The sequence below is a fragment of the Oncorhynchus tshawytscha genome, linkage group LG10 (genome assembly GCF_018296145.1).
Source record: "Oncorhynchus tshawytscha isolate Ot180627B linkage group LG10, Otsh_v2.0, whole genome shotgun sequence".
NCBI classification, from domain to species: domain Eukaryota; kingdom Metazoa; phylum Chordata; class Actinopteri; order Salmoniformes; family Salmonidae; genus Oncorhynchus; species Oncorhynchus tshawytscha.
In genome coordinates this window covers 83,254,186-83,277,817 of record NC_056438.1, presented here as the reverse complement: position 1 = coordinate 83,277,817, position 23,632 = coordinate 83,254,186, and the positions used below count along the sequence as shown (strand labels likewise).

The window sequence follows — 23,632 nt, the reverse complement described above, 5'->3', positions numbered from 1 at the left end:
CAGCTATTGACTGTCATGGAATGTAAACACGTTGTTAGCTAACTAGCATGCTAAAATAGAAGGCTAGCTAACATGTTAGCTAACTAGCATGCTAAAATAGAAGGCTAGCTAATATGTTAGCTAACTAGCATGCTAAAATAGAAGGCTAGCTAATATGTTAGCTAACTAGCATGCTAAAATAGAAGGCTAGCTAACATGTTAACATCCTGCCGATGCTTTAGCCGTGTAAAAACTGGTTGGTGTAAGCTAGCTTGCTAGGCTACTAGGTAGACGGAAGCCGACACGGTAACATAACTTGTCGTATTGAAAGCTAGCTGAAGTTATGGGCGGTTCGCCCTTTTTTCAGATCCGATTAAGTGCTGCCGGTGAGAGCTACGGAAAGTGTCTGCTAGCTGTCAGGTAGCTGAAAGCGGTGGCACCGGATGAGAATGTACCGTTTCGTTTGAAACGGGCTGGTGGATGAATAGCTTTGTGTTTTGTTTTTTTTTGTTCTTTCGTTTGTTCAAATATAGAAGCTTTATCCACGAGAAAAAATCCTGGGCAAACAAAGGGAGAAGTAAACGGAAAAACTGAAATGTCAGGTGACGTCCACCGTTGAAATGTGTGTTGACTGTGACGCATAGTTAGTTAGTTCACTAGCCCTGCGACGGACTGGTGTGTCTGGCCAGCTTCAACTTCCTTAGCTTTAACTTACCTAGCTTTAAAAAACAACAACACAGAAAGACATGTCACCGGGCGACAACCCTCACGTTTTATTAGGAAGGATTCGGTTTCTGAACAAATGCATAGATTGTTTCAGGAAGAGCGAAGCTGTGCCCGAGTGCCTATGTTTCGTCCCAAAAGAGGTATGTTATAAAATCTGCAAAGATTCGTCATCCAATTCAACCGCTTCGTCTAGTACGTCCACCGCCAACTCATCCGTCGGTAAGACCCTGGTTTCAGTTTGGGAGAGCCCCCATCAAGCTCTCCACAGTAAGAAGCTATGCAAGTGCAACATCGAACCAAAGAAAGGGACATGTATTCGGACAACAGGGGAAGAGTATTGCAACAGCCACGGCCTGTGGGTTAAAATCAACAAGGTAAGAAAGAGTTGAATGATTAATTGCTTTACACACTTCCTGGTTAGTCATGAAGTCATGTCTCCATTCTTGTTACAGGACTGATCATCTTTGCTCAGTACATATTTTGAGGCAGTTGTCCTTTTAACTCAATGTGTGTCTGCTTCTCTCTGTGTGTTTTTATAGGATCAGTTGGAGGAGCACCGTGTGGGTCAGGAGTGTGAGGAGGGCTGGGTCTTGGTCTGTAAACACACGGAGGGAGGAGATCGACTGGTACCTGTTGAATCACCTGAGACACTCGGCAGACACCAGCAGCTCTTTGGATATGACCACAAGCCCTGTGACAGGTGTGTGTGTGTGTGTAACAGAGGTGGTGACTAACTTTGTTTGAGATCTGAAGACTTGTAATGGCTCTGCTTGATGCTTTAGCTCAGCGGTTTAACACGGTCTGCTCTCTCAGGTGGGAACAAGTGGTGGATGTAGAGAGTTCTCTTCACATCGGCTCTAAACCCAAGGTCGCGGAGCGTGATGAAGCAGCTGTTCAGAAGCTCAGGTCAGTGTGTTTGGAGGCGAAGCCAGCTCCTGGTCAAGCCCTGGCCGGTGATGGGTGATAGCAGGCACTGATGAGCTACACAGCTACCTGTTTAAGCCCTGGTCCATGGGGGATAACAGGCTCTGATGAGCTACACAGCTACCTGTTTAAGCCCTAGTCCATGGGTGATAACAGGCTCTGATGAACTACCTGTTTAAGCCCTGGTCCATGGGTGATAACAGGCTCTGATGAACTACCTGTTTAAGCCCTGGTCCATGGGTGATAACAGGCTCTGATGAACTACCAGTTTAAGCCCTGGTCCATGGGTGATAACAGGCTCTGATGAACTACCTGTTTAAGCCCTGGTCGGTGATGAGTGATAACAGGCTCTGATGAACTACCTGTTTAAGCCCTGGTCGGTGATGAGTGATAACAGGCTCTGATGAACTACCTGTTTAAGCCCTGGTCGGTGATGGGTGATAACAGGCTCTGATGAGCTACACAGCTACCTGTTTAAGCCCTGGTCGGTGATGAGTGATAACAGGCTCTGATGAGCTACAGCAGATATTGAGGCAGTTTGGACACTTTCTGTAAAAACTGAATGAAGTTAAGGTGGCCTGGTCTAACCAACAGTACTGTTCCCTTCTCTGTTGTCCAGATATGTTCCTCCCAGCTGGACGTTTGAATATGACGAGGATCTGGTGCATTACTTCTACGACCACATCGGAAAGGAGGATGAGAACCTGGGCAGTGTCAAACAGTGTGTCACCAGCATTGATGTGTCCTCCTGCTCAGTGAGTAGTGTGTGTGTGTGTGTGTTCATTTCGTCAACAACCTATTTTTCCTGACTAAAACTAGGATGCCCTGGAATAAAACAATAACTACTAAAATTATTTAACATTTTAGTCAACGGAAATGTGAGGAGATGAGAATGCCATGTGAGACTAATGGACATTTGACATGAAGCTCCATATGCATGCAGAATATTTACATGCAATCCTCTCATTGGACAGAATGAATATCTTTCAGTTGTGCGGTCTGATTGGTTTGATCTGCCCAGCACATAGCTCCCAGGAGGTCTGATTGGCCTGATCTGCCCAGCACACAGGAGGTCTCATCAGTCACTCTCTTGAACTGATATGAAGCCAGGACACTAACTAACCTCAACTAGAAACCATTTTTACTCTCTCTCTCACTTTCATGGGGGCTATTTTTGCTTTGATCACATCAGAAGTTCTATTTATTCGTCTGTTATTTATTTGTCTGTTATTTATTCATCTGTTGCCACGTCGCGGTTTGCAGATGTCAGTTGCGGTTGATTTTTCCTATGGGGAAAAAACAAATGCTTTTTGTTGACTATTTTCAAGGAAAACACTATTTACCCCCATGACGGTTATGATGGGGACAAAATCAGAGCTGTGAGAATGTTTTACCTGTATGCTTATTATGGCTGTCATTGGTTACAATCTGACGCAATTAGCATATATGGTTATTATGGCTGTCATTGGTTACAATCTGACGCAATTAGGCTATATGGTTATTATGGCTGTCATTGGTTACAATCTGACACAATATCAGTGTTGCCAGCTAAGGTATATGAGGGGATAGTAGACCTAGTTGGACAAGGCTATCTGAATGTGCACATGATGGAAGTTAGAGGTAGCCTAAACATTCATAATTTAATAGAAAAATGCACTGACTAAAATGGCCGACCTAAAACTAGACTAAAATTGTCCAGAGTTTTAGTCAACTGATAACTAAGAAAATAATAAAATGGGTTTAAGATTAAAAGGTATTTTAAAACAAAAATAGGTGACAAAATGAACGTGTGTGTGTGTCAGGAGGACCCTAGTGGTGGGGCAGGTTGCCTGACAGATGGAGACACAGAGACCTACTGGGAGAGTGATGGGATGCAGGGACAACACTGGATCAGACTGCACATGAAGAGAGGCACCGTAGTCAAGTAAGTGGTACTGTCATACAGTCCTGTCACTGCCATGGCAAACCTGGGATTTATGTAGGTGGCGAACAGTGTTGGGCCTAGTATGGAACCTGGGGGCACTCCCTTGGGGACAGGTGTAGAACAGTGTGGGGCCTAGTATGGACCCTGGGGGCACTCCCTTGGGGACAGGTGGAGAACAGTATGGACCCTGGGGGCACTCCCTTGGGGACAGGTGGAGAACAGTGTGGGGCCTATTATGGAACCTGGGGGCACTCCCTTGGGGACAGGTGGAGAATAGTATGGACCCTGGGGGCACTCCCTTGGGGACAGGCGGAGAACAGTATGGACCCTGGGGGCACTCCCTTGGGGACAGGTGGAGAATAGTATGGACCCTGGGGGCACTCCCTTGGGGACAGGCGGAGAACAGTATGAACCCTGGGGGCACTCCCTTGAGGACAGGTGGAGAACAGTAGGGACCCTGGGGGCACTCCCTTGGGGACAGTACATCATCAGATGACCACTAGCCCACCAAAACCATGACTTTGGTCAAGTCTTAGGAAGACCTGAAGAATAAACATGAATTTGTATTGTTTTTGTGTCTTGTCCGGCAGTAAGCTGATCTTGACGGTTGACTCAACCGATGACAACTACATGCCTAAAAGAGTGACTGTGTTCGGAGGGGAAGGAGACAATCTGAAGAAGCTCAGCGACGTCACCATAGACGAGTAAGTTACTCAGAAAGAACACCTGGGCCGTATTCAGCAGAGCAAACGGAAAAGAAAAGGTTTTGAAACATCAGGAGGTGCTACGTGAACTTGTAACTGTGTGTGTGTGTTTATTTCTCTGTCCCTCAGCAATCTGATTGGTGAGGTGTGTGTGCTGGAAGACATGACGGCCCACCTGCCTGTCATTGAGGTTCGCATCGAGGAGTGCAGGGGTGAGAATGGTGGCTACACATTGAATAATTAATATACACACAACTGTACTAATCATTTACGGCAGGAGTGCTGGTTTAGGATCAGTTTGGCCTTTTAAATTTTTTTAAAGAATAATGAATTACATATGGACAGGGGAAGAGACCTGATCCTAGATCAGCACTCTGAATACAGGGCTCTCAAAGTTGTCAAGCCTTGACAGACATCACATCCTGTCCAGCTGACGAACTAGACAGACTTTAGCTCTACCCTGTCACCTTATCTGGGAGTGGCTCAGTATCTTTGTTGGCACACTGTAGATATCAGCTTGGACTTTGGAAATATAGAAATGTGCCATGAATTAAATGCTGTATCAATCCCAGGCTTATCCCCTCCTGTCAGGACCTTAACAACATGTCCTATCAGTGAATAAAACAATAATACATTCTAGTTGAAAATGAATAACACTTTTTTTCTTCTTTCTTCAATTGAAATGGACTCAACTTCTTCCTGACTCTTCCTCTTCCTGACCTCTCTCTGGCTTTTGTCTTCCTGTCTCAGACGAGGGGATAGACGTTCGGATCAGAGGGCTGAAGATCAAGTCGTCGTGTGAGAGAGACCTGGGGCTCAACGCTGACGTGTTTCAGTCTCCTAACCTAGTGCGTTATCCTCGACTGGAGGGTACACTGCCTGATGTCCTCTACCACAGGGCCCTGGTTATACAGAGGTAAGACCCTGCCCTGCCTGATGTCCTCTACCACAGGGCCCTGGTTATACAGAGGTAAGACCCTACCCTGCCTGATGTCCTCTACCACAGGGCCCTGGTTATACAGAGGTAAGACCCTGCCTGATATCCTCTACCACAGGGCCCTGGTTATACAGAGGTAAGACCCTGCCTGATGTCCTCTACCACAGGGCCCTGGTTATACAGAGGTAAGACCCTGCCTGATGTCCTCTACCACAGGGCCCTGGTTATACAGAGGTAAGACCCTGCCTGATGTCCTCTACCACAGGGCCCTGGTTATACAGAGGTAAGACCCTGCCTGATGTCCTCTACCACAGGGCCCTGGTTATACAGAGGTAAGACCCTGCCTGATGTCCTCTACCACAGGGCCCTGGTTATACAGAGGTAAGACCCTGCCCTGCCTGATGTCCTCTACCACAGGGCCCTGGTTATACAGAGGTAAGACCCTGCCTGATGTCCTCTACCACAGGGCCCTGGTTATACAGAGGTAAGACCCTGCCTGATGTCCTACCACAGGGCCCTGGTTATACAGAGGTAAGACCCTGCCCTGCCTGATGTCCTCTACCACAGGGCCCTGGTTATACAGAGGTAAGACCCTGCCCTGCCTGATGTCCTCTACCACAGGGCCCTGGTTATACAGAGGTAAGACCCTGCCTGATGTCCTCTACCACAGGGCCCTGGTTATACAGAGGTAAGACCCTGCCTGATGTCCTCTACCACAGGGCCCTGGTTATACAGAGGTAAGACCCTGCCTGATGTCCTCTACCACAGGGCCCTGGTTAGACAGAGGTAAGACCCTGCCTGATGTCCTCTACCACAGGGCCCTGGTTATACAGAGGTAAGACCCTGCCTGATGTCCTCTACCACAGGGCCCTGGTTATACAGAGGTAAGACCCTGCCTGATGGTGAACATGGAGCTTGTTGTGATCATCATGAAACACTCCTGATCCTGCTATACTACCAAGATGAATGCTGGTCTGTGGTGCTCTTCCCTAGTCTGGTCAGTCGGTGTTGTGACTCAGCTTGTGTGTCCTCAGATTCATCTCGCTGCTGGACAGTCTCCTGCCCCACCTGGTTCCAGCCTGGGACTACAGCCTGGCCACCTTTAACCACATCAAGGTACGTCTAGTTGCTGGGCTTGGAACAAAGGCCTGCACTAGCTCCCCAGGACCAGGGTCGGAGACCGCTGGTTGAGAGGGACACACCACAGATGTCATGTCTGATCTGCTGGTGTAAAAAAAAAAGAAACTCCACTGTCCTCCCTTTTCCTTTCATCTTTAAACAGACCCTGCCAGATTTTCGTTGACCTACTTACCCAGAGTTAGGCCAACTCATGGATGCCATTTTGTATAGAGATTACAATGTTGTACCTGTCCCATTATAGCATCTGTGAGCGCACGGGCATCTCCATGAGACGGATGCAACGTTACCATCTCTAAGACAACTGGGAAAGAATGAGGAAGTGGATATAATCTGTTTTCTTGTGATTATCAGTGAAATGAACGCATGCTATAACATGTCGATTTACTATGTATTTGAAGACTATAAATGGCCAACCACACATGTTTGGAGTAGAACGGTTATTCCCCTGCTTTCTGAGAGGAGCTGGCTACTGTACCTGGAGACTTCCAGCAATTGCGCTAAGCTAACATCAATCATCTCCAAACGGCACGCAGAGACATACAATAGCCTCCATGAGTTGGTCTGACTCTGGGAAAGTAGATAAACTACCTAAATCTTGCAGTGTCCCTTTTTTAGATGTATTATCACGTCCAGTACATTGACCGTTGTGTTCTCTGCTGCCCCCTAGAGTATCAAGCCGTTCCTGCTGCTGTCCAAGCGTCGCTCGGCCCTGATCACCCAGTGTCTGAAGGACTCCGAGACCAGCAAGCCTAACTTTATGCCCCGGCTCTATATCAACCGTAGACTGGCCATGGAGCACAGAGACAACCCCTCACTGGACCCTACTGCTAAGAACGCTGTCTTCACACAGGTAGTGGAGGGGTGTGTGTGTGTGTGTGTGTGTGTGTGTTGTAGCTATATGATTTTAGACATCTGGCTTTAACCCATGCAGGTCTACGAGGGTCTGAAGCCATCCGATAAGTTTGAGAAGATTTTGGACTACAGGTATAGTAATCTCCCTCCCCAGCATCCTTATTGCTGTTAATAATAAACTGATATCATAACAGACTTGAAAAGAAAGCAGCAGTGAATATGTTGTTGTTGATCAGATGGCCGGCGCGTTACGACCAGTGGTGGGAGTGTAAATTCATAGCAGAGGGCATCATCGACCAAGGAGGTGGTTTTAGAGACAGTCTGGCAGACATGTCTGAAGAGCTGTGTCCCAGTTCAGCAGAATGCCTCCTGCCTTTACCCTTCTTCAACAGGACATCTAACCAGGTAACTACCCCTGACCTCTACCTAACCTAGCCTCTACCTCTTTAACATCTAACCAGGTAACTACCCCTAACCGCTACCTAACCTCTACCTCTTTAACATCTAACCAGGTAACTACCCTTAACCTCTACCTAACCTCTACCTCTTTAACATCTAACCAGGTAACTAAACCCTAACCTCTACCTAACCTCTACCTCTTTAACATCTAACCAGGTAACCATCTCTAACCGGTCGGGGGAGGGGGGGGTTAGTAGTACAACCAGGGGGGTTAGTAGTACAACCGGGGGGGTTAGTAGTACAACCGGGTAACTACCCTAACCTCTACCTAACCTAACCTCTGCTAGTAGTACAACCAGGGGGCTAGTAGTACAACCAGGGGGAGGGCTAGTAGTACAACCAGGGGGGAGGGCTAGTAGTACAACCAGGGGGGAGGGCTAGTAGTACAACCAGGGGGAGGGCTAGTAGTACAACCAGGGGGAGGGCTAGTAGTACAACCAGGGGGAGGGCTAGTAGTACAACCAGGGGGAGGGCTAGTAGTACAACCAGGGGGGGGGGGCTAGTAGTACAACCAGGGGGGCTAGTAGTACAACCAGGGGGGCTAATGGTAGTAGTATATGACCAACAGTTAGTTTCTGCTCCCAGGGAACAGGCGAGGCCAGAGACCACTATGTTCCCAACCCGTCCTGCAGAGAGTTCCACAAGTTTGAGTGGATCGGACAGCTGATGGGAGCCGCTCTCCGAGGAAAAGACTTCCTGGTGCTGGCGCTGCCTGGTCTGGTGTGGAAACAGTTAACAGGGGAGGCTGTCAGCTGGAGCAAAGACTTCCCTGCTGTTGACTCTGTCCTGGTGAGCACTGTGCTGTTGTCACATCTAACATCACTGACTTCAGCATAAATCATACATCGAAGTAAAAGACGACCACTGTGAAAATGGCAGAACTCAAGTTAGGATTCAGTCCACTGACGTTTTCATCCATGGCATACTTATTGAAGCTTGAATCTTTTCTGTTTTTATAGGCGATACAATCGCTAGTTGCAATATTCTGACCGCATTGGATAATGTGATTTCCCGTCTGTTTTAAAATGTTAGTTTGCTTCTGTTCTGTCTCTCTACAGGTCAAGCTGCTGGAGGCCATGGAGGTCATGGACCAGGAGACATTTGACTTTAAATTTGGGGAGGAGTTGGTGTACACTACCCTGCTGAGTGACGGCAGACTGGTAGAGCTGCTACCAGGCGGCAGCAATCAGGTGGTACGGTACCAAGACCGCAGGGAGTTCATTCACCTGGTCCAGAAGGCACGCCTGGAGGAGAGCAGACACCAGGTGGGAAGGGGTTTTCAGATGGCCTTCAAGTCGGGTTGTCTCGTGTGGAAGGAGATGCTGTAACCATGCGTGTCTGTTCCAGGTCTGTGCTATGCAGGCAGGGCTGGTGAAGGTAGTGCCTCAGGCCGTGCTGGATCTGCTAACCTGGCAGGAGGTGGAGAAGAAGGTCTGTGGAGACCCGGAGATCACCGTGGAGGCACTCAAACGACTCAGTGAGTAATCAGACGGACCTTGATGTGGTTGAAGATCGCCAGGCTGTAGTCCCAGACGGACTCAGTACCATCACATGTGGCCCCATCTTATGTCCCCTCTCCACATCAGGTTGATTATAAACCCTTGTGTTGTCTCTCTCTCTCTCCACATCAGTTTGATAATAAACCCTAGTGTTGGCTCTCTCTCTTCACATCAGGTTGATTATAAACCCTAGTGTTGTCTCTCTCCACATCAGGTTGATTATAAACCCTTGTGTTGTCTCTCTCTCTCTCCACATCAGTTTGATAATAAACCCTAGTGTTGTCTCTCTCTCTCTTCACATCAGGTTGATTATAAACCCTAGTGTTGTCTCTCTCCACATCAGGTTGATTATAAACCCTAGTGTTGTCTCTCTCCACATCAGGTTGATAGTAAACCCTAGTGTTGTCTCTCTCTCTCCACATCAGGTTGATTATAAACCCTAGTGTTGGCTCTCTCTCTCTTCACATCAGGTTGATTATAAACCCTAGTGTTGTCTCTCTCCACATCAGGTTGATAGTAAACCCTAGTGTTGTCTCTCTCTCTCTCCACATCAGGTTGATTATAAACCCTAGTGTTGTCTCTCTCTCTCTCCACATCAGGTTGATTATAAACCCTAGTGTTGTCTCTCTCTCTCTCCACATCAGGTTGATTATAAACCCTAGTGTTGTCTCTCTCTCTCCACATCAGGTTGATTATAAACCCTAGTGTTGTCTCTCTCCACATCAGGTTGATAGTAAACCCTAGTGTTGTCTCTCTCTCTCCTACAGCTCGATATGAGGACTTGGAGCAGACTGATGTCAGGGTACAGTACCTGTGGGAAGCTCTCATGAACTTCACTAATGGTCAGTTAAAACCGTCTTCTTTTTGTCTCTGTGGCTCTCTTCTGTTCTCTATTCACTCACTAACTCTCTGACTGTTCCCCCCTCTTCCAGAGGACCGCAGCCGGTTCCTGAGGTTTGTGACGGGGAGGAGCCGTCTTCCTGCTCCCATCTACATCTTCCCTGACAAACAAGGGTATGTTGGTAGGACGTCTTTTACCGTATGTTGGTAGGACTCCTTTTACCGTATGTTGGTAGGACTCCTTTTACCGTATGTTGGTAGGACTCCTTTTACCGTATGTTGGTAGGGCGCCTTTTACCGTATGTTGGTAGGACTCCTTTTACCGTATGTTGGTAGGACTCCTTTTACCGTATGTTGGTAGGACTCCTTTTACCGTATGTTGGTAGGACTCCTTTTACCGTGTGTTGGTAGGACTCCTTTTACCGTATGTTGGTAGGGAGCCTTTTACCGTGTGTTGGTAGGACTCCTTTTACCGTATGTTGGTAGGACTCCTTTTACCGTATGTTGGTAGGACTCCTTTTACCGTATGTTGGTAGGACTCCTTTTACCGTATGTTGGTAGGACTCCTTTTACCGTATGTTGGTAGGACTCCTTTTACCGTATGTTGGTAGGGCGCCTTTTACCGTATGTTGGTAGGGCGCCTTTTACCGTATGTTGGTAGGGCTCCTTTTACCGTATGTTGGTAGGACTCCTTTTACCGTATGTTGGTAGGGAGCCTTTTACCGTATGTTGGTAGGGCTCCTTTTACCGTATGTTGGTAGGACTCCTTTTACCGTATGTTGGTAGGACTCCTTTTACCGTATGTTGGTAGGGAGCCTTTTACCGTATGTTGGTAGGACTCCTTTTACCGTATGTTGGTAGGGAGCCTTTTACCGTATGTTGGTAGGACTCCTTTTACCGTATGTTGGTAGGGCGCCTTTTACCGTATGTTGGTAGGACTCCTTTTACCGTATGTTGGTAGGGCGCCTTTTACCGTGTGTTGGTAGGGCGCCTTTTACCGTGTGTTGGTAGGACTCCTTTTACCGTATGTTGGTAGGACTCCTTTTACCGTATGTTGGTAGGACTCCTTTTACCGTATGTTGGTAGGACTCCTTTTACCGTATGTTGGTAGGACTCCTTTTACCGTATGTTGGTAGGGCGCCTTTTACCGTATGTTGGTAGGACTCCTTTTACCGTATGTTGGTAGGACTCCTTTTACCGTATGTTGGTAGGACTCCTTTTACCGTATGTTGGTAGGACTCCTTTTACCGTGTGTTGGTAGGACTCCTTTTACCGTATGTTGGTAGGGAGCCTTTTACCGTGTGTTGGTAGGACTCCTTTTACCGTATGTTGGTAGGACTCCTTTTACCGTATGTTGGTAGGACTCCTTTTACCGTATGTTGGTAGGACTCCTTTTACCGTATGTTGGTAGGGCGCCTTTTACCGTATGTTGGTAGGGCGCCTTTTACCGTATGTTGGTAGGGCTCCTTTTACCGTATGTTGGTAGGACTCCTTTTACCGTATGTTGGTAGGGAGCCTTTTACCGTATGTTGGTAGGGCTCCTTTTACCGTATGTTGGTAGGACTCCTTTTACCGTATGTTGGTAGGACTCCTTTTACCGTATGTTGGTAGGGAGCCTTTTACCGTATGTTGGTAGGACTCCTTTTACCGTATGTTGGTAGGGAGCCTTTTACCGTATGTTGGTAGGACTCCTTTTACCGTATGTTGGTAGGACTCCTTTTACCGTATGTTGGTAGGACTCCTTTTACCGTATGTTGGTAGGACTCCTTTTACCGTATGTTGGTAGGACTCCTTTTACCGTATGTTGGTAGGACTCCTTTTACCGTATGTTGGTAGGACTCCTTTTACCGTATGTTGGTAGGACGCAATCCCAAAGCAAATACCTTAAGATGCTGATGTTATTGCACTTTTTATAACGTCCTTCCCTGACCTCTAGCCCTCTAACATCTTTAGTTTCCCTGACCTTTAGCTCTGAGACTACAGATGCATTATAACATCTTTGTTTTCCCTGACCTCTAGCTCTGAGACTACAGATGCATTATAACATCTTTGTTTTCCCTGACCTCTAGCTCTGAGACTACAGATGCATTATAACATATTTGGTTTCCCTGACCTCTAGCTCTGAGACTACAGATACATTATAACATATTTGGTTTCCCTGACCTCTAGCTCTGAGACTACAGATGCATTATAACATATTTGGTTTCCCTGACCTCTAGCTCTGAGACTACAGATACATTATAACATATTTGGTTTCCCTGACCTCTAGCTCTGAGAATACAGATGCATTATAACATCTTTGGTTTCCCTGACCTCTAGCTCTGAGACTACAGATGCATTATAACATATTTGGTTTCCCTGACCTCTAGCTCTGAGACTACAGATGCATTATAACATATTTGGTTTCCCTGACCTCTAGCTCTGAGAATACAGATGCATTATAACATATTTGGTTTCCCTGACCTCTAGCTCTGAGAATACAGATGCATTATAACATCTTTGGTTTCCCTGACCTCTAGCTCTGAGAATACAGATGCATTATAACATATTTGGTTTCCCTGACCTCTAGCTCTGAGAATACAGATGCATTATAACATCTTTGGTTTCCCTGACCTCTAGCTCTGAGAATACAGATGCATTATAACATCTTTGGTTTCCCTGACCTCCAGCTCTGAGACTACAGATGCATTATAACATCTTTGGTTTCCCTGACCTCCAGCTCTGAGACTACAGATGCATTATAACATCTTTGGTTTCCCTGACCTCTAGCTCTGAGACTACAGATGCATTATAACATCTTTGGTTTCCCTGACCTCTAGCTCTGAGACTACAGATGCATTATAACATATTTGGTTTCCCTGACCTCTAGCTCTGAGACTACAGATGCATTATAACATATTTGGTTTCCCTGACCTCTAGCTCTGAGACTACAGATGCATTATAACATATTTGGTTTCCCTGACCTCTAGCTCTGAGACTACAGATGCATTATAACATATTTGGTTTCCCTGACCTCTAGCTCTGAGAATACAGATGCATTATAACATATTTGGTTTCCCTGACCTCTAGCTCTGAGACTACAGATGCATTATAACATATTTGGTTTCCCTGACCTCTAGCTCTGAGACTACAGATGCATTATAACATATTTGGTTTCCCTGACCTCTAGCTCTGAGACTACAGATGCGTTGCCACAGTCCTCCACCTGCTCCAGTACCCTGTATCTACCCAACTACCCCAGGTGCATTTTAATGGCCATTCTCTCTACTGTTATCAGAATATTTAGAAGGAAAGTGGTGTCTTTGGTTCCATATAACAGAGATTGTAGATATGAAATTGCAATGGTTATACTCTTCCACATTCTCTAGTAAAAGCTAATTCCCTAACTTTGTGTCCCCTGCAGTGCAAAAGTGTGTGAGGACAAGCTGCGCTATGCTGCCTACAACTGTGTTGCCATCGACACTGACATGAGTCCCTGGGAGGAGTGACCACGCCCCCTGCCACGCCCATATAGCAGTTTTATGCCACGCCCACCTGTATTTATGCAGCATTTATTACAAGTGGGGGGGAAATGCCGAAAATAGTACTTGTAAACTGGGAGCAACAAGTTGTGTGCATTCATGTGCTTTGAACTTACCGAGACCGCTGATTGGCTAATGTAATGAATGCAGCATTAGCATCACTATCTGAAGCTGCTGCCAAGCCTATTATCATTTATAAACTGGGTGGTTTGAGCTCTGAATGCTGATTGGCTCTAAGCTGTGGTATATCCAACCGTATACCATGGGTATGACAAAACAGATTTTTACTGATCTAATTATGTTGGTAACCAGTTTATAATAGCAATAAGGCAATTCGGGGGGGTGGGGGGGGTTGTGATTTATGGCCAATATACTTCAGTTAAGGGCTGTGTCGCGTCGTGTCTAAGAACAGCCCTAAGCTGTGGAATATTGGCCATATACCACACCCCCCCTCGGGCCTTATTGCTTAAGTATACCATATCTACAACGGTGCCAACTATTTACAGCTGTACTGTATATAATAAACTAATGTGGAAAGTGTCGCTTGGTAAGTGTAATATCTTGCGTGGACGTACACTCACTGGCTGTTTGCAGCTGGCCACATGGCCAAGCCCCTCCTCTTGACTGCTGCACTCAGCTGCGAGCGGTTGATCTGTATCTTCTGTCCGTGGTTTGTCGTGCTTGTGTTTCGTTGACGTTACACTTCGACTCCGTGTGCCTCCTGGCTTGTGTTGTGAATTGCTTAACATGCTGTTGGGTTATCTGCTAATTGCCCTAAGGTTGTTTTTTCCACATACATAATGTAAGAGTGTGGTGGACTTCCACTACATTGAGACATTACGTTTGGAGTTCCTTAACATAGTTACTCCATCATATGGTGCTGTTTCTACTGCTTGGATATTAAACCAGCGAGGTAATATTACAGTTTGGCGTTAAAAAATAATCATTTTAAACTCACATATTAGATCCATTACCTGGTTGCTGTTTTGTCTGCCTGTTTTTCCCACAGAGGTCTTCCCCATTTTTGCAGAGGTACTGGGTAATGTATCCCTCAGTGGGCTCCTATCCCTCCAAGTGGGTCACGACAAACTCTCCCAGGGCGTTGTACCTCTGCTCCGTGGCCTTGCTGGCTTGGCTGAGTTTATTATGGCTTGCCTTTGTGACAGGTATGATGGTGGCATCCCCCCTGGAGCTCTTCATACCTCGTGCCTGGGCAGAGGGGAGCGGGCCATGGTGCAGGTGGTTACCTCCCGGCGCCATCTCTGGCTGGCCCAATCCCGTCTGCCAACTGCTCTCCAGAGCACATTTTCCACTCTCCCCGTCACCCCAGTGCTGATCTTTTGGTACAGGGGTTAATGACATTCTGGAGCAGACTGATGAGGTTCGTAGGGAGACTCTGAGATGGTTCATGCCGCCACCTCAGGCCCTGGGTCCAAGGCAGATAGACTGTCGTCACACACCTGCACCTGAACGATGGTGGGGTCCCCCTCCTGCCCCATCGCCTTGTGCTGAGGAACGACAGTGGGGTCCCCCTCCTGCCCCATCGCCTCGTGCTGAGGAACGACAGTGGGGTCCCCCTCCTGCCCCATCGCCTCGTGCTGAGGAACGACGGTGGGGTCCCCCTCCTGCCCCATCGCCTCGTGCTGAGGAACGACAGTGGGGAGGGGCACAGCGTGCGGTGGAACAACAACCTGTCAACCATCACTGCCATAGGGACGTGACTGAGGGACCAAGGCGCTCGGGGCGCCAGACGAAAGGTGGGCCCCGCAGGACCCCTGACACACCCTTTCCCTGCTGCTTCTCCTCTACGGTGCTAGAGGAAAATGATGTAGAGAACGTGTGTTATAGGGGCGGACCCCAGCAGTGACACAGGTGCACACTGGAGTAAATCCTCACGTCGGCTGTATCCCTCCGCCGCGGAGTGATACCAATATATTGGAGTGATCCATATAGCTCACATAACCATGGTTACATACGTAATATTTGTTACTCTGAGCAGTTTAGTCATCTCAACTTGCTAAATATCCACATTTATTTATTACAAGATGTAGTTGAGGTTTAGTGTATGATTTGTCCAAAATACAATGCTATTCGTTTTAGGAATAATTAGGGTTAACTTAAGGTGGTTGAGAGAATGCCGAGTGTGTACAAAGCTGTCATCAAGGTAAAGGGTGGCTTCATTGAAGAATCTCAAATATAAAATATATTTTGATTTAGCACTTTTTTTTGGTTACAACATGATTCTATGTTATTTCATAGTTTTGATGCCTTCCCTATTATTGTACAATGTAGAAAATAGTCAAACTAAACTCTGGATTGAAGCTTGTCCAAGCTTTTGACTGGTACTCGAAGTATAAATCTCTGCAGTAATAGTTTTGGGGCTTTCTAGTTTATCCTGGGTGGTGCACACTCACAGATAGCGGCAGTCAACGTTTCAGTTTGCGCTCATGGATTTCTAGAGTTTATCGTACAGTCTCGCGATATCTGACACCTTCAAACTTCCCCATGAACCTTTGCGTGTTCTCTTTCCAGCCGGCGCCTGAGAATGGGTACGTGTTTTCATCCTCCGGTCGCTGAGAGAATCCTTGTCCATCACTTGTTTTACATCAGGAATATAACTATAATGGTTTGGCAGATTACTTTTTATTTAAATATCTTACTGGAATGTTGTTGAATTGCACTAATATCACAATAGATTATTGTTTTTCACTGAATTATTGTAAAAGGATGTCATGTTACAAGATGGCTGCTCTCATGGGCTAGTCTAGCTGACTTGCAAGTGAGCATTTGCAGATAGTTGTCAAATTGCACTGTCGCTTGTTTTAGTAGTTACCTAGTTTGGTGTACCTTAAACCTAATACACATTGCTGTGTTGCGTTGTTTTGTTAGACATTTTGCTGCCAAGTCTTCCTCGTTAGCTAGGGATTTTAGTTGTAAACTAGCGATAGGCCTCTGGATTAGTTTATTTTTTAAAAACATTCTCAATTTAGTACCTCTACTAATTAATCTATATATCGACTAAATCTTTGCATGCTTACGAAGAAATGTGTATCTACAGGACAGGTTTTAACGGGATAACGTTACTCTTAGTACTGTGCTGATGTTGGGTAATGGCTACTCGGAATCACGCTAACGTGCTAGCGGTACCTAGGTAGTGGTTCACTCTATTCGGAGAAGCTTTGTGTTTGAGTGAATATGATGACAATTAGGTTTCCGAGATTACTGTGCGGATAACCACCTTGGAGAACTGACACTCGCAAGCACAATGGCTTCCTTTGGCTTTATTTTTTTGTTGTTGCAGAGTTCGCATCTTTCTCACTAGTGTCTTGTTTCTGTGGCCCAGGTATCTCTAGGGACAACTGGCATAAACGCCGCAAGACCGGCGGCAAACGCAAACCCTACCACAAGAAGAGGAAGTATGAACTGGGTCGCCCCCCTGCAAACACAAAGGTGAAGACGCTGACCACGTGTATCGGTATTGTGGACAGTAGCTAGTAAAATAAGGTTTGATTGTTTGTGGTGTGGATGATTACAAATTGACCATAGGTAGGTCTGTTTTGACCGTTTTGGTTCAAGTTTTAGGACCTACCAATGACCCGGACTGTCATAGTTACACTGACACACCTATGCCAAACAATGGGGCACATGTGGCCACCAGGTATCCCTATACATAATGCAATCACTCATGATTTAGTTGGTTTCCACTTTTAAAAAATGCTTCTCTTCTAGATTGGACCTCGCCGTATTCACACGGTGAGGACCCGCGGTGGCAACAAGAAGTACCGCGCTCTGAGGGTCGACGTGGGTAACTTCTCATGGGGCTCTGAGTGTGAGTTTCCATACGGTTGTTCTGCTATGGATGTCAGCTGTACACACTATTTAAATCTGTAAGGGTGTCGTGAGTCTTTCAATGACGATATTCATGTCCAGTTCTGCTACTGAATGTTTGTGACGATATTTGTGACTCTGAGAAAGACAAAAGCTAGATTCACTCATGAAACGCAATGTGTTTTGAGAGCTCCAATTAATTTGACTTGATTTACCACCTACATGTGTGCATTTGGCCATAATGCTACTTTTGAAATGTAAACTGAACATAACATGGAACAATTTCCAATATTTTACTGAGTAAAAAATAAACAGTCAATTGAAATGAATTTGGCCCCAATCGATCGATTTCACACAACTGGGAATACGGATCCCTTAAAGGTCGGGCGAGGATGGTGCGGATTATATTTCAGTTCATGAAACGTGACCAACACATTGCGTTTGTCAATTTAGCCATTTAAAGCTACTTAAAACGCTCATGGGCCAGTTTATGTCTTGAACCCCTGTTTCATCACCCCAGTAATATTACCACTACACACAGGTGGGAATGTTGATATTGACTCGGTCTTGTGTTCATTTTTGCAGGCTGCACTCGTAAGACCAGGCTCATTGATGTGGTGTACAACGCCTCCAACAACGAGTTGGTGAGAACCAAGACCTTGGTGAAGAACTGCATCGTTCTCGTCGACAGCCTGCCTTACAGGCAGTGGTATGAGGCCCACTTCGCCACTCCTCTGGGACGCAAGAAGGGAGCCAAGCTGGTACGTACAAGTCCCAAATGGCTCTTATGTAGTAGTGCACCGGTTTTGAATTGAACGATGTATAACTGCAACATGTAAAGTGTTGGTTCCATGTTTTAACCTCTGTAGGGCAGGTGAGACGCTAACGTCCCACCAGGCCAACGTGCGGTGACGCTGCAGAGCGCTTAACATTCTAAACACACCATTCGTTATCGTAAACATTCTTATAAATACATTTATCTTACGCCGTTTAAATGATGAACGTCTTGTTAATCCAGCCGCTGTGTCAGATTTCAAATAGGCTTTACAGCGAAAGCAAACCATGCGATTTTCTGAGGACGGCTTCCCGCACACAAGTATTACTAGCATTTTCCAACCAAGCATTAGCATCACGAAGGTCAGAAATAACCTTTGAAGATCTTCCTCTAGTGGCAATGCCAAGTGTCCTTAACTACACAGTGAATGTTCGTTTTGTTTCATAACATCCATTTTTATAGCCTAAAACGAAACATTTGTAAACCGCTTGCGCCGTGATTTCCGTCTCATTCAACTTTCGACAAAGCGTTCGTGATAATTACACACACTAAACAACCGTTTATTCAGTCATGGTTGGTTTCATTGCAATCCTCTGGTTGTTACGAACAACCATACTTGATGGTTCTTTTCCTGGGACGTATTGAACAAACTGATTTGAAGACACCAATCAATGACCTCATTGCGCACCAATGGTAGGACCGGTCTATCGTTGATTGACTTATTTTGGCCCAATGACTACTGATCACGTGCCCTTTGTCACAGGAAATGCCCCCATCACCTGCACCACCTGTTCAGTAAGCCTCTGCTTTACAGCAGGAGACTGCTATGGGCCATAGTTATCCGTGTTTGTTTTTATTTATTTTTTAAATATTTTGTTTGTGTGTTGGAATAGCTGTGTTTTGTATATAGTACTTTCCTTCAAAATGTATCGCTGTACCAATTCGGCCACTTGGGTACATTTGTGTGGGACATCTGGGTGACTTCACACTCAATATCATGTAGCTTGCTCATTTTTGAAGTTATCAGTCAAAAACTTTGCTCAGCTATTGTTGCTGTCTTATGTTGTTCATTCAAACCATACCCAGCATCCTATCTGTTTGGCTGAAAGATGATGCAACAACAAAAAACAGAAAACGTATTTATTTCCTTGTATTTTCTTCTACCTGATCTATTGTTATATTCTCCTGCATTCAATTCACATTTCCACAAAATTGTGTGTTTCCTTTCAAATGATACAAATAATTTGCATACCCTAGCTTCTGGGCCTGAGCTACAGGCAGTTAGATTAGGGTATGTCTTTAGGTGGAGATTTAGAATGGGATGTGTGCCCCGAAGTTAATGAGCGGGTTCAGTCCGTTACATACCAGTTAGTGAGCATTTACCAAGATCTGACAGGTGTGGAATATCAAGCAGCATGATCATTACACAGGTACACCTTGTGCTGGGGACAATAAAAGGGTTCTCTAAAATGTGCAGTTCTGTCAACACAACGCCAGACGTTTCCAGTTGAGGGTGCAATTATCTTGCTGACTGCAAGAATGTCCACCAGGGGGTGTAATGTTCTTTTCTCTATCGTAAGGGGTTTGTGGGTAAATGCTCACCTTTGACGGCATCGTGTGCTCTTTACGGATGAATCCCAGTTTCAACTGTACTGGGCCGAGTGTGTATTGTCGTGTGGGTGAGCGGTTTGCTGGTGTCGCCGTTGTGAATAGAGTTCCCCGTGGTGGGGTTATGGTATGGGCAGGCATAAGCTACAGACACAATTGCATTTTATCGGCGGCAATTTGAATGCACGCATAACGTGACAAGCTCCCGAGGCCCGTTGTCGTGCCATTCTTCCGCCGACATGTCACCCATTGAGCATGTTTGGGATGCTCTGGGTCTACTTGTACTACGTATTCCAGTTCCCGTCAATATTCAGCAACTTCACACAGACATTGAAGAGGAGTAGGAAAACATTCCACGGGCCACAATCAACAGCCTGATCAACTCTATGTGAAGGAGATGTGTCGCGCTGCCAGTCATGTGAAATCCATAGATTAGGGCCTCGTGACATTTTTTCAATTGACTGATTTCCTTATGTACTGTCATCTTGGATGAAAATGGATGTAAAAATGGATGTTCTGTTTCTATATTGTCCCAAATGGCAACCTAATTCCTTAAATGTGCTGCTTTTGGCCACAGCGTCTGCCAGTACCCACTATCACCTGTCAACAGAGGCCTTAATGTAGAGTACAACTTTCTGACAGCTGCGTCCCAACGCCAGTACACTAATCCCTTGTTATTTGTTTTGTTAAACATTGTCAATGTGTTTATAATCTTGGGTACTTTGATGGCGTTGTCCATTTCTGCTACAGAATGATCTTGGGTTTTATTACCAGAACTGAGTGAAACTAAATATACTGGAGATTTAATTTTGTAGACAAATTGTGTTAGCAGGCTGGGGGTCAACTGCAGGTATAAACGGTTCTGTGAAATGTTTTCGTGCAGACTCAACAGTGCAGTACAATGTACTTGAAATCGTACTAGTGTTCCATTGGTCCCCATCATTAATCGCCTAACGTCTTTATTTCCTGTTTTTTAGACTCCCGAGGAGGAAGAGGTGATCAACAAGAAGAGGTCGAAGAAGATTCAGAAGAAGTTTGACGAGCGCAAGAAGAACTGCAAGATCAGCCCTCTCCTGGAGGAACAGTTCATGCAGGGGAAACTCCTCGGTGAGTCTCCGACCTCTGTTTCTACTGGGCAGCACTGTGCTGATTTTAAAGGTCAAGGGTGACTTGTATCAGAGCTCTTAGTCTGAAGTGCTTGATACATATACTCAAGTTACTAGTTATTGTGGTTTTCATCCGGGTACTCACGGCGTATGCAGGCTTAGTTTCCCAGACGTGCAGAAACACTCGTGAGGGGATCTAATAAGGCTTTTTAGTCTTGGTCAGAAATATCTGAATCGTTCCTCCCGGCACTAACACCTTATTGACCGTACTTCCATCAGCTGAATTGTGTGGTGCTGGGGCTTGTAACAGACAGATGTGAGGAACACTGCATTACAACGTGATGGTCAATTTATTCATGACATCTGAATCCTCAACGACAATTTATTCATGACATCTGAATCCTCAACGACAAAATCCCATGTCAATTTTCTGATGGGACTTCTGTAAACTTCTAATTGGTGATTCTTCACTGACTTGGTAATAATTGTTCTTTCTCTCTCTCCCAGCATGCATTGCCTCCAAGCCGGGCCAGTGTGGCAGGGTGGATGGCTACATTTTGGAGGGCAAGGAGCTGGAGTTCTACCTGAGGAAGATCAAGGCCAAGAAGGGCAAATAGATCTGCTGTTTAATACAATGTCAATAAAAACACAAAAGTCCCACAAGCTTCAAGGTCTTTTCTTTTTAGATGTATCTACTCAACCTTACACCCGGACAGGACACGTTGAATGTGCCAGCGCTGTCCAATTTACTCCCACCTGTTAATAAAACATTCTGTCCACACTGCATGTCAACAGCTTATTTGAGCTGTTCTTGCCATAATATGGACTTGGTCTTTTACCAAATAGGGTTATCTTCTGTATACCACCCCTACCTTGTCACAACACAAATGATTGGCTCAAACGCATGAAGAAGGAAAGAAATTACTCAAATAAACTTTTGACAAGGCACATCTGTTAATTGAAATGCCTTCCAGGTGACTACCTCAAGAATCTGGTTGAGAGAATGCCTAGAGTGCAAAGCTGTCATGAAGGCAAAGGGTGGCTACTTTGAATAATCTCAAATATATCATATATTTTGATTTGTTTAATGCTTTTATTGGTTACTACATGATTCCATATGTGTTATTTCATAGTTTTGATTCTGTAGTAAAATAAAACCCTGGAATGAGTAGTTGTGTCCAAACTTTTGACTGGTACTGTAAATATACTTTTTAGGTCCAAAACTGGATGTAGCAACTTCAGATTGCCCCTTTAAGTCTATCAGAAGTGAGTTTTAGCTTGTCCATTAGGCATATGGATTATTTTCTCAGCATGAATTAGATTGAGCGATAAAGGCCCCACTTTTATTCCATAGGCTGGAATTTGCACTATGCAGCTGTTGCGATCCATCAAACCCATTTGGCGTGTCATCATAGTGGTCTCTGATTTGTGGTCATTTGTGTCATCATAGTGGTCTCTGATTGGTGGAACAAACTTAAACCTGAGCCTTTTGTCAATACTGAATTGAATATCATTGAAAACAGGTGTCAATATTTTCACAAACATCCTTTCTGAATTAAAATGTAATCTAGCTTTTCTAAAGTAATCTGATTACAATATTTTTGCTGGTAATGTAATGGATTACAGTTAATGTTTTTTGTAATCCCGTACATGTAACAGATTACATGCAATCCGTTACTCCCCAATCCTGCCCCTTGAGCATGTTTGGGATGCTCTGGATCTATGTGTACGACAGCGTGTTCCAGTTCCTGCCAATATCCAGTAACTTCACACAGCCATTGAAGAGGAGTGATGGGCCATTGTCAGATGGCAGCCAACTGGTGAAGGGGATAAGGGGGGAAAAAGTGACATCCTCAAACTTCTTATAACAAACTGCTTGTGATACTCAAATTCTAACGACTGCTATTTAGGAAAAGTCAAGGATGGGGGACATGACATTGATAATGGCAGAGCAGCATTACATATAGTCTTAGATTTACCTGGAATCATTACACATTCTTAGATTTATCTGGATTCCTTACATATTCTTAGATTTATCTGGATTCCTTACACATTTTTAGATTTCTTCGGTTCGTGTCTAGAGTTTAAATTATTTAAGCTGACTGCCCCGACTCGGGTTGCTGGAGAAAATATTTCTGATAGCATTTATACTTTTTTGAACTATAACAATATTCAATGGGTAAAAGCAGGCCATAGACTTGAATGGTAAAAAATATATAGAAAATGTGTTTTAAGCTATTAACTCCAAACCAATGTTGATGTTCAGACGATCCCAAATTAGGTTGCTTGAGAATGTGATTGCGTTTTTTAAACTTTAAATGAGCTACAAATATATTTGAATGGCAACAATAGTGCCATAGACATTGGGGACATTTTGAAATGCATATCCATGCAACACCATTTTCTTCAGGAAATGTACTTTTCTATACTAAACAAAAATATAAACGCAACATGTAACAATTTAATTGATTTTTACTGAGTTACAGATCATATAAGGAAATCAGTCAATTGAAATAAATACATTCGGCCCTAATCTATAGATTTCACATGACTGGGAATACAGGTATGCATCTGTTGGTCACAGATACTGTACCTTAAAAAAATATTTTGTGCAATCAAATTGTGTTTGTTGTCCATATATTTTGTATTTTATGTCTGCCCATACCGTCAACCCATTGTCATCACGGGGCACTCTGTTCACAGAGTTTACCTCAGCAAACAGCTTCCCTACATGTCTTCATACACGTGGTCTGCAGTTTTGAGGCCGGTTGGATGTACTGCCAAATTCTCAAACACCACGTTGGAGGCGG

The 23,632-nt window shown here is 45.1% G+C and overlaps 2 protein-coding genes and 2 non-coding genes across 6 annotated transcripts; all 4 read left to right on the top strand.

Moving 5' to 3' along the window:
• Positions 1-332: 332 nt before the first annotated feature.
• Positions 333-14,045, top strand: hectd3 (HECT domain containing 3). Of its 3 annotated transcripts, none has more exons than XM_042329235.1 (19): positions 336-1,079; positions 1,245-1,405; positions 1,519-1,611; positions 2,249-2,384; positions 3,432-3,553; positions 4,144-4,257; positions 4,387-4,478; positions 5,008-5,173; positions 6,229-6,310; positions 7,002-7,184; positions 7,266-7,318; positions 7,423-7,591; positions 8,231-8,434; positions 8,704-8,910; positions 8,993-9,122; positions 9,912-9,986; positions 10,077-10,158; positions 13,154-13,225; positions 13,388-14,045. In XM_042329235.1, exons 1-19 carry the CDS (start codon positions 726-728, stop codon positions 13,470-13,472), a joined length of 2,580 nt encoding a protein of 859 aa, XP_042185169.1. In that variant the 5' UTR covers positions 336-725; the 3' UTR covers positions 13,473-14,045. The 3 variants fall into 3 exon arrangements, with proteins under 3 accessions (XP_042185171.1, XP_042185169.1, XP_042185170.1); XM_042329236.1 differs by having other exon boundaries at positions 338-1,079; positions 4,387-4,469; XM_042329237.1 differs by lacking the exons at positions 13,154-13,225; positions 13,388-14,045 and adding an exon at positions 11,954-13,147 and having other exon boundaries at positions 333-1,079.
• Positions 14,046-15,959: 1,914 nt separating this feature from the next.
• On the top strand, positions 15,960-21,480 carry rps8a (ribosomal protein S8a). Its single transcript, XM_024416717.2, has 6 exons — positions 15,960-16,054; positions 16,849-16,955; positions 17,235-17,334; positions 17,919-18,094; positions 20,694-20,823; positions 21,330-21,480. The coding sequence occupies exons 1-6, from the start codon at positions 16,051-16,053 to the stop codon at positions 21,437-21,439; spliced, it is 627 nt and encodes a 208-aa protein (XP_024272485.1). The 5' UTR covers positions 15,960-16,050; the 3' UTR covers positions 21,440-21,480.
• On the top strand, positions 17,024-17,130 carry LOC112247934. The gene has a single exon (XR_002953159.1). It is a non-coding gene; the product is annotated as a small nucleolar RNA SNORD46 (small nucleolar RNA).
• Positions 17,411-17,479, top strand: LOC112247933. The gene has a single exon (XR_002953158.1). It is a non-coding gene; the product is annotated as a small nucleolar RNA SNORD38 (small nucleolar RNA).
• Positions 21,481-23,632: the final 2,152 nt, after the last annotated feature.

What these genes read in the sequence shown, in the direction of transcription:
- hectd3 (XM_042329235.1), top strand. Translation starts at nt 726, where the DNA reads ATGTCACCGGGCGACAACCCTCACGTTTTATTAGGAAGGATTCGGTTT. An exon ending in AGGGCCCTGGTTATACAGAG is followed by an intron (nt 5,174 to 6,228) that starts GTAAGACCCTGC and finishes GTGTGTCCTCAG; the next exon opens with ATTCATCTCGCTGCTGGACA. An exon ending in ATCTTCCCTGACAAACAAGG is followed by an intron (nt 10,159 to 13,153) that starts GTATGTTGGTAG and finishes CCTGACCTCTAG; the next exon opens with CTCTGAGACTACAGATGCGT.
- rps8a (XM_024416717.2), top strand. An exon ending in CTTCTCATGGGGCTCTGAGT is followed by an intron (nt 17,335 to 17,918) that starts GTGAGTTTCCAT and finishes TCATTTTTGCAG; the next exon opens with GCTGCACTCGTAAGACCAGG. An exon ending in GCAAGAAGGGAGCCAAGCTG is followed by an intron (nt 18,095 to 20,693) that starts GTACGTACAAGT and finishes CCTGTTTTTTAG; the next exon opens with ACTCCCGAGGAGGAAGAGGT.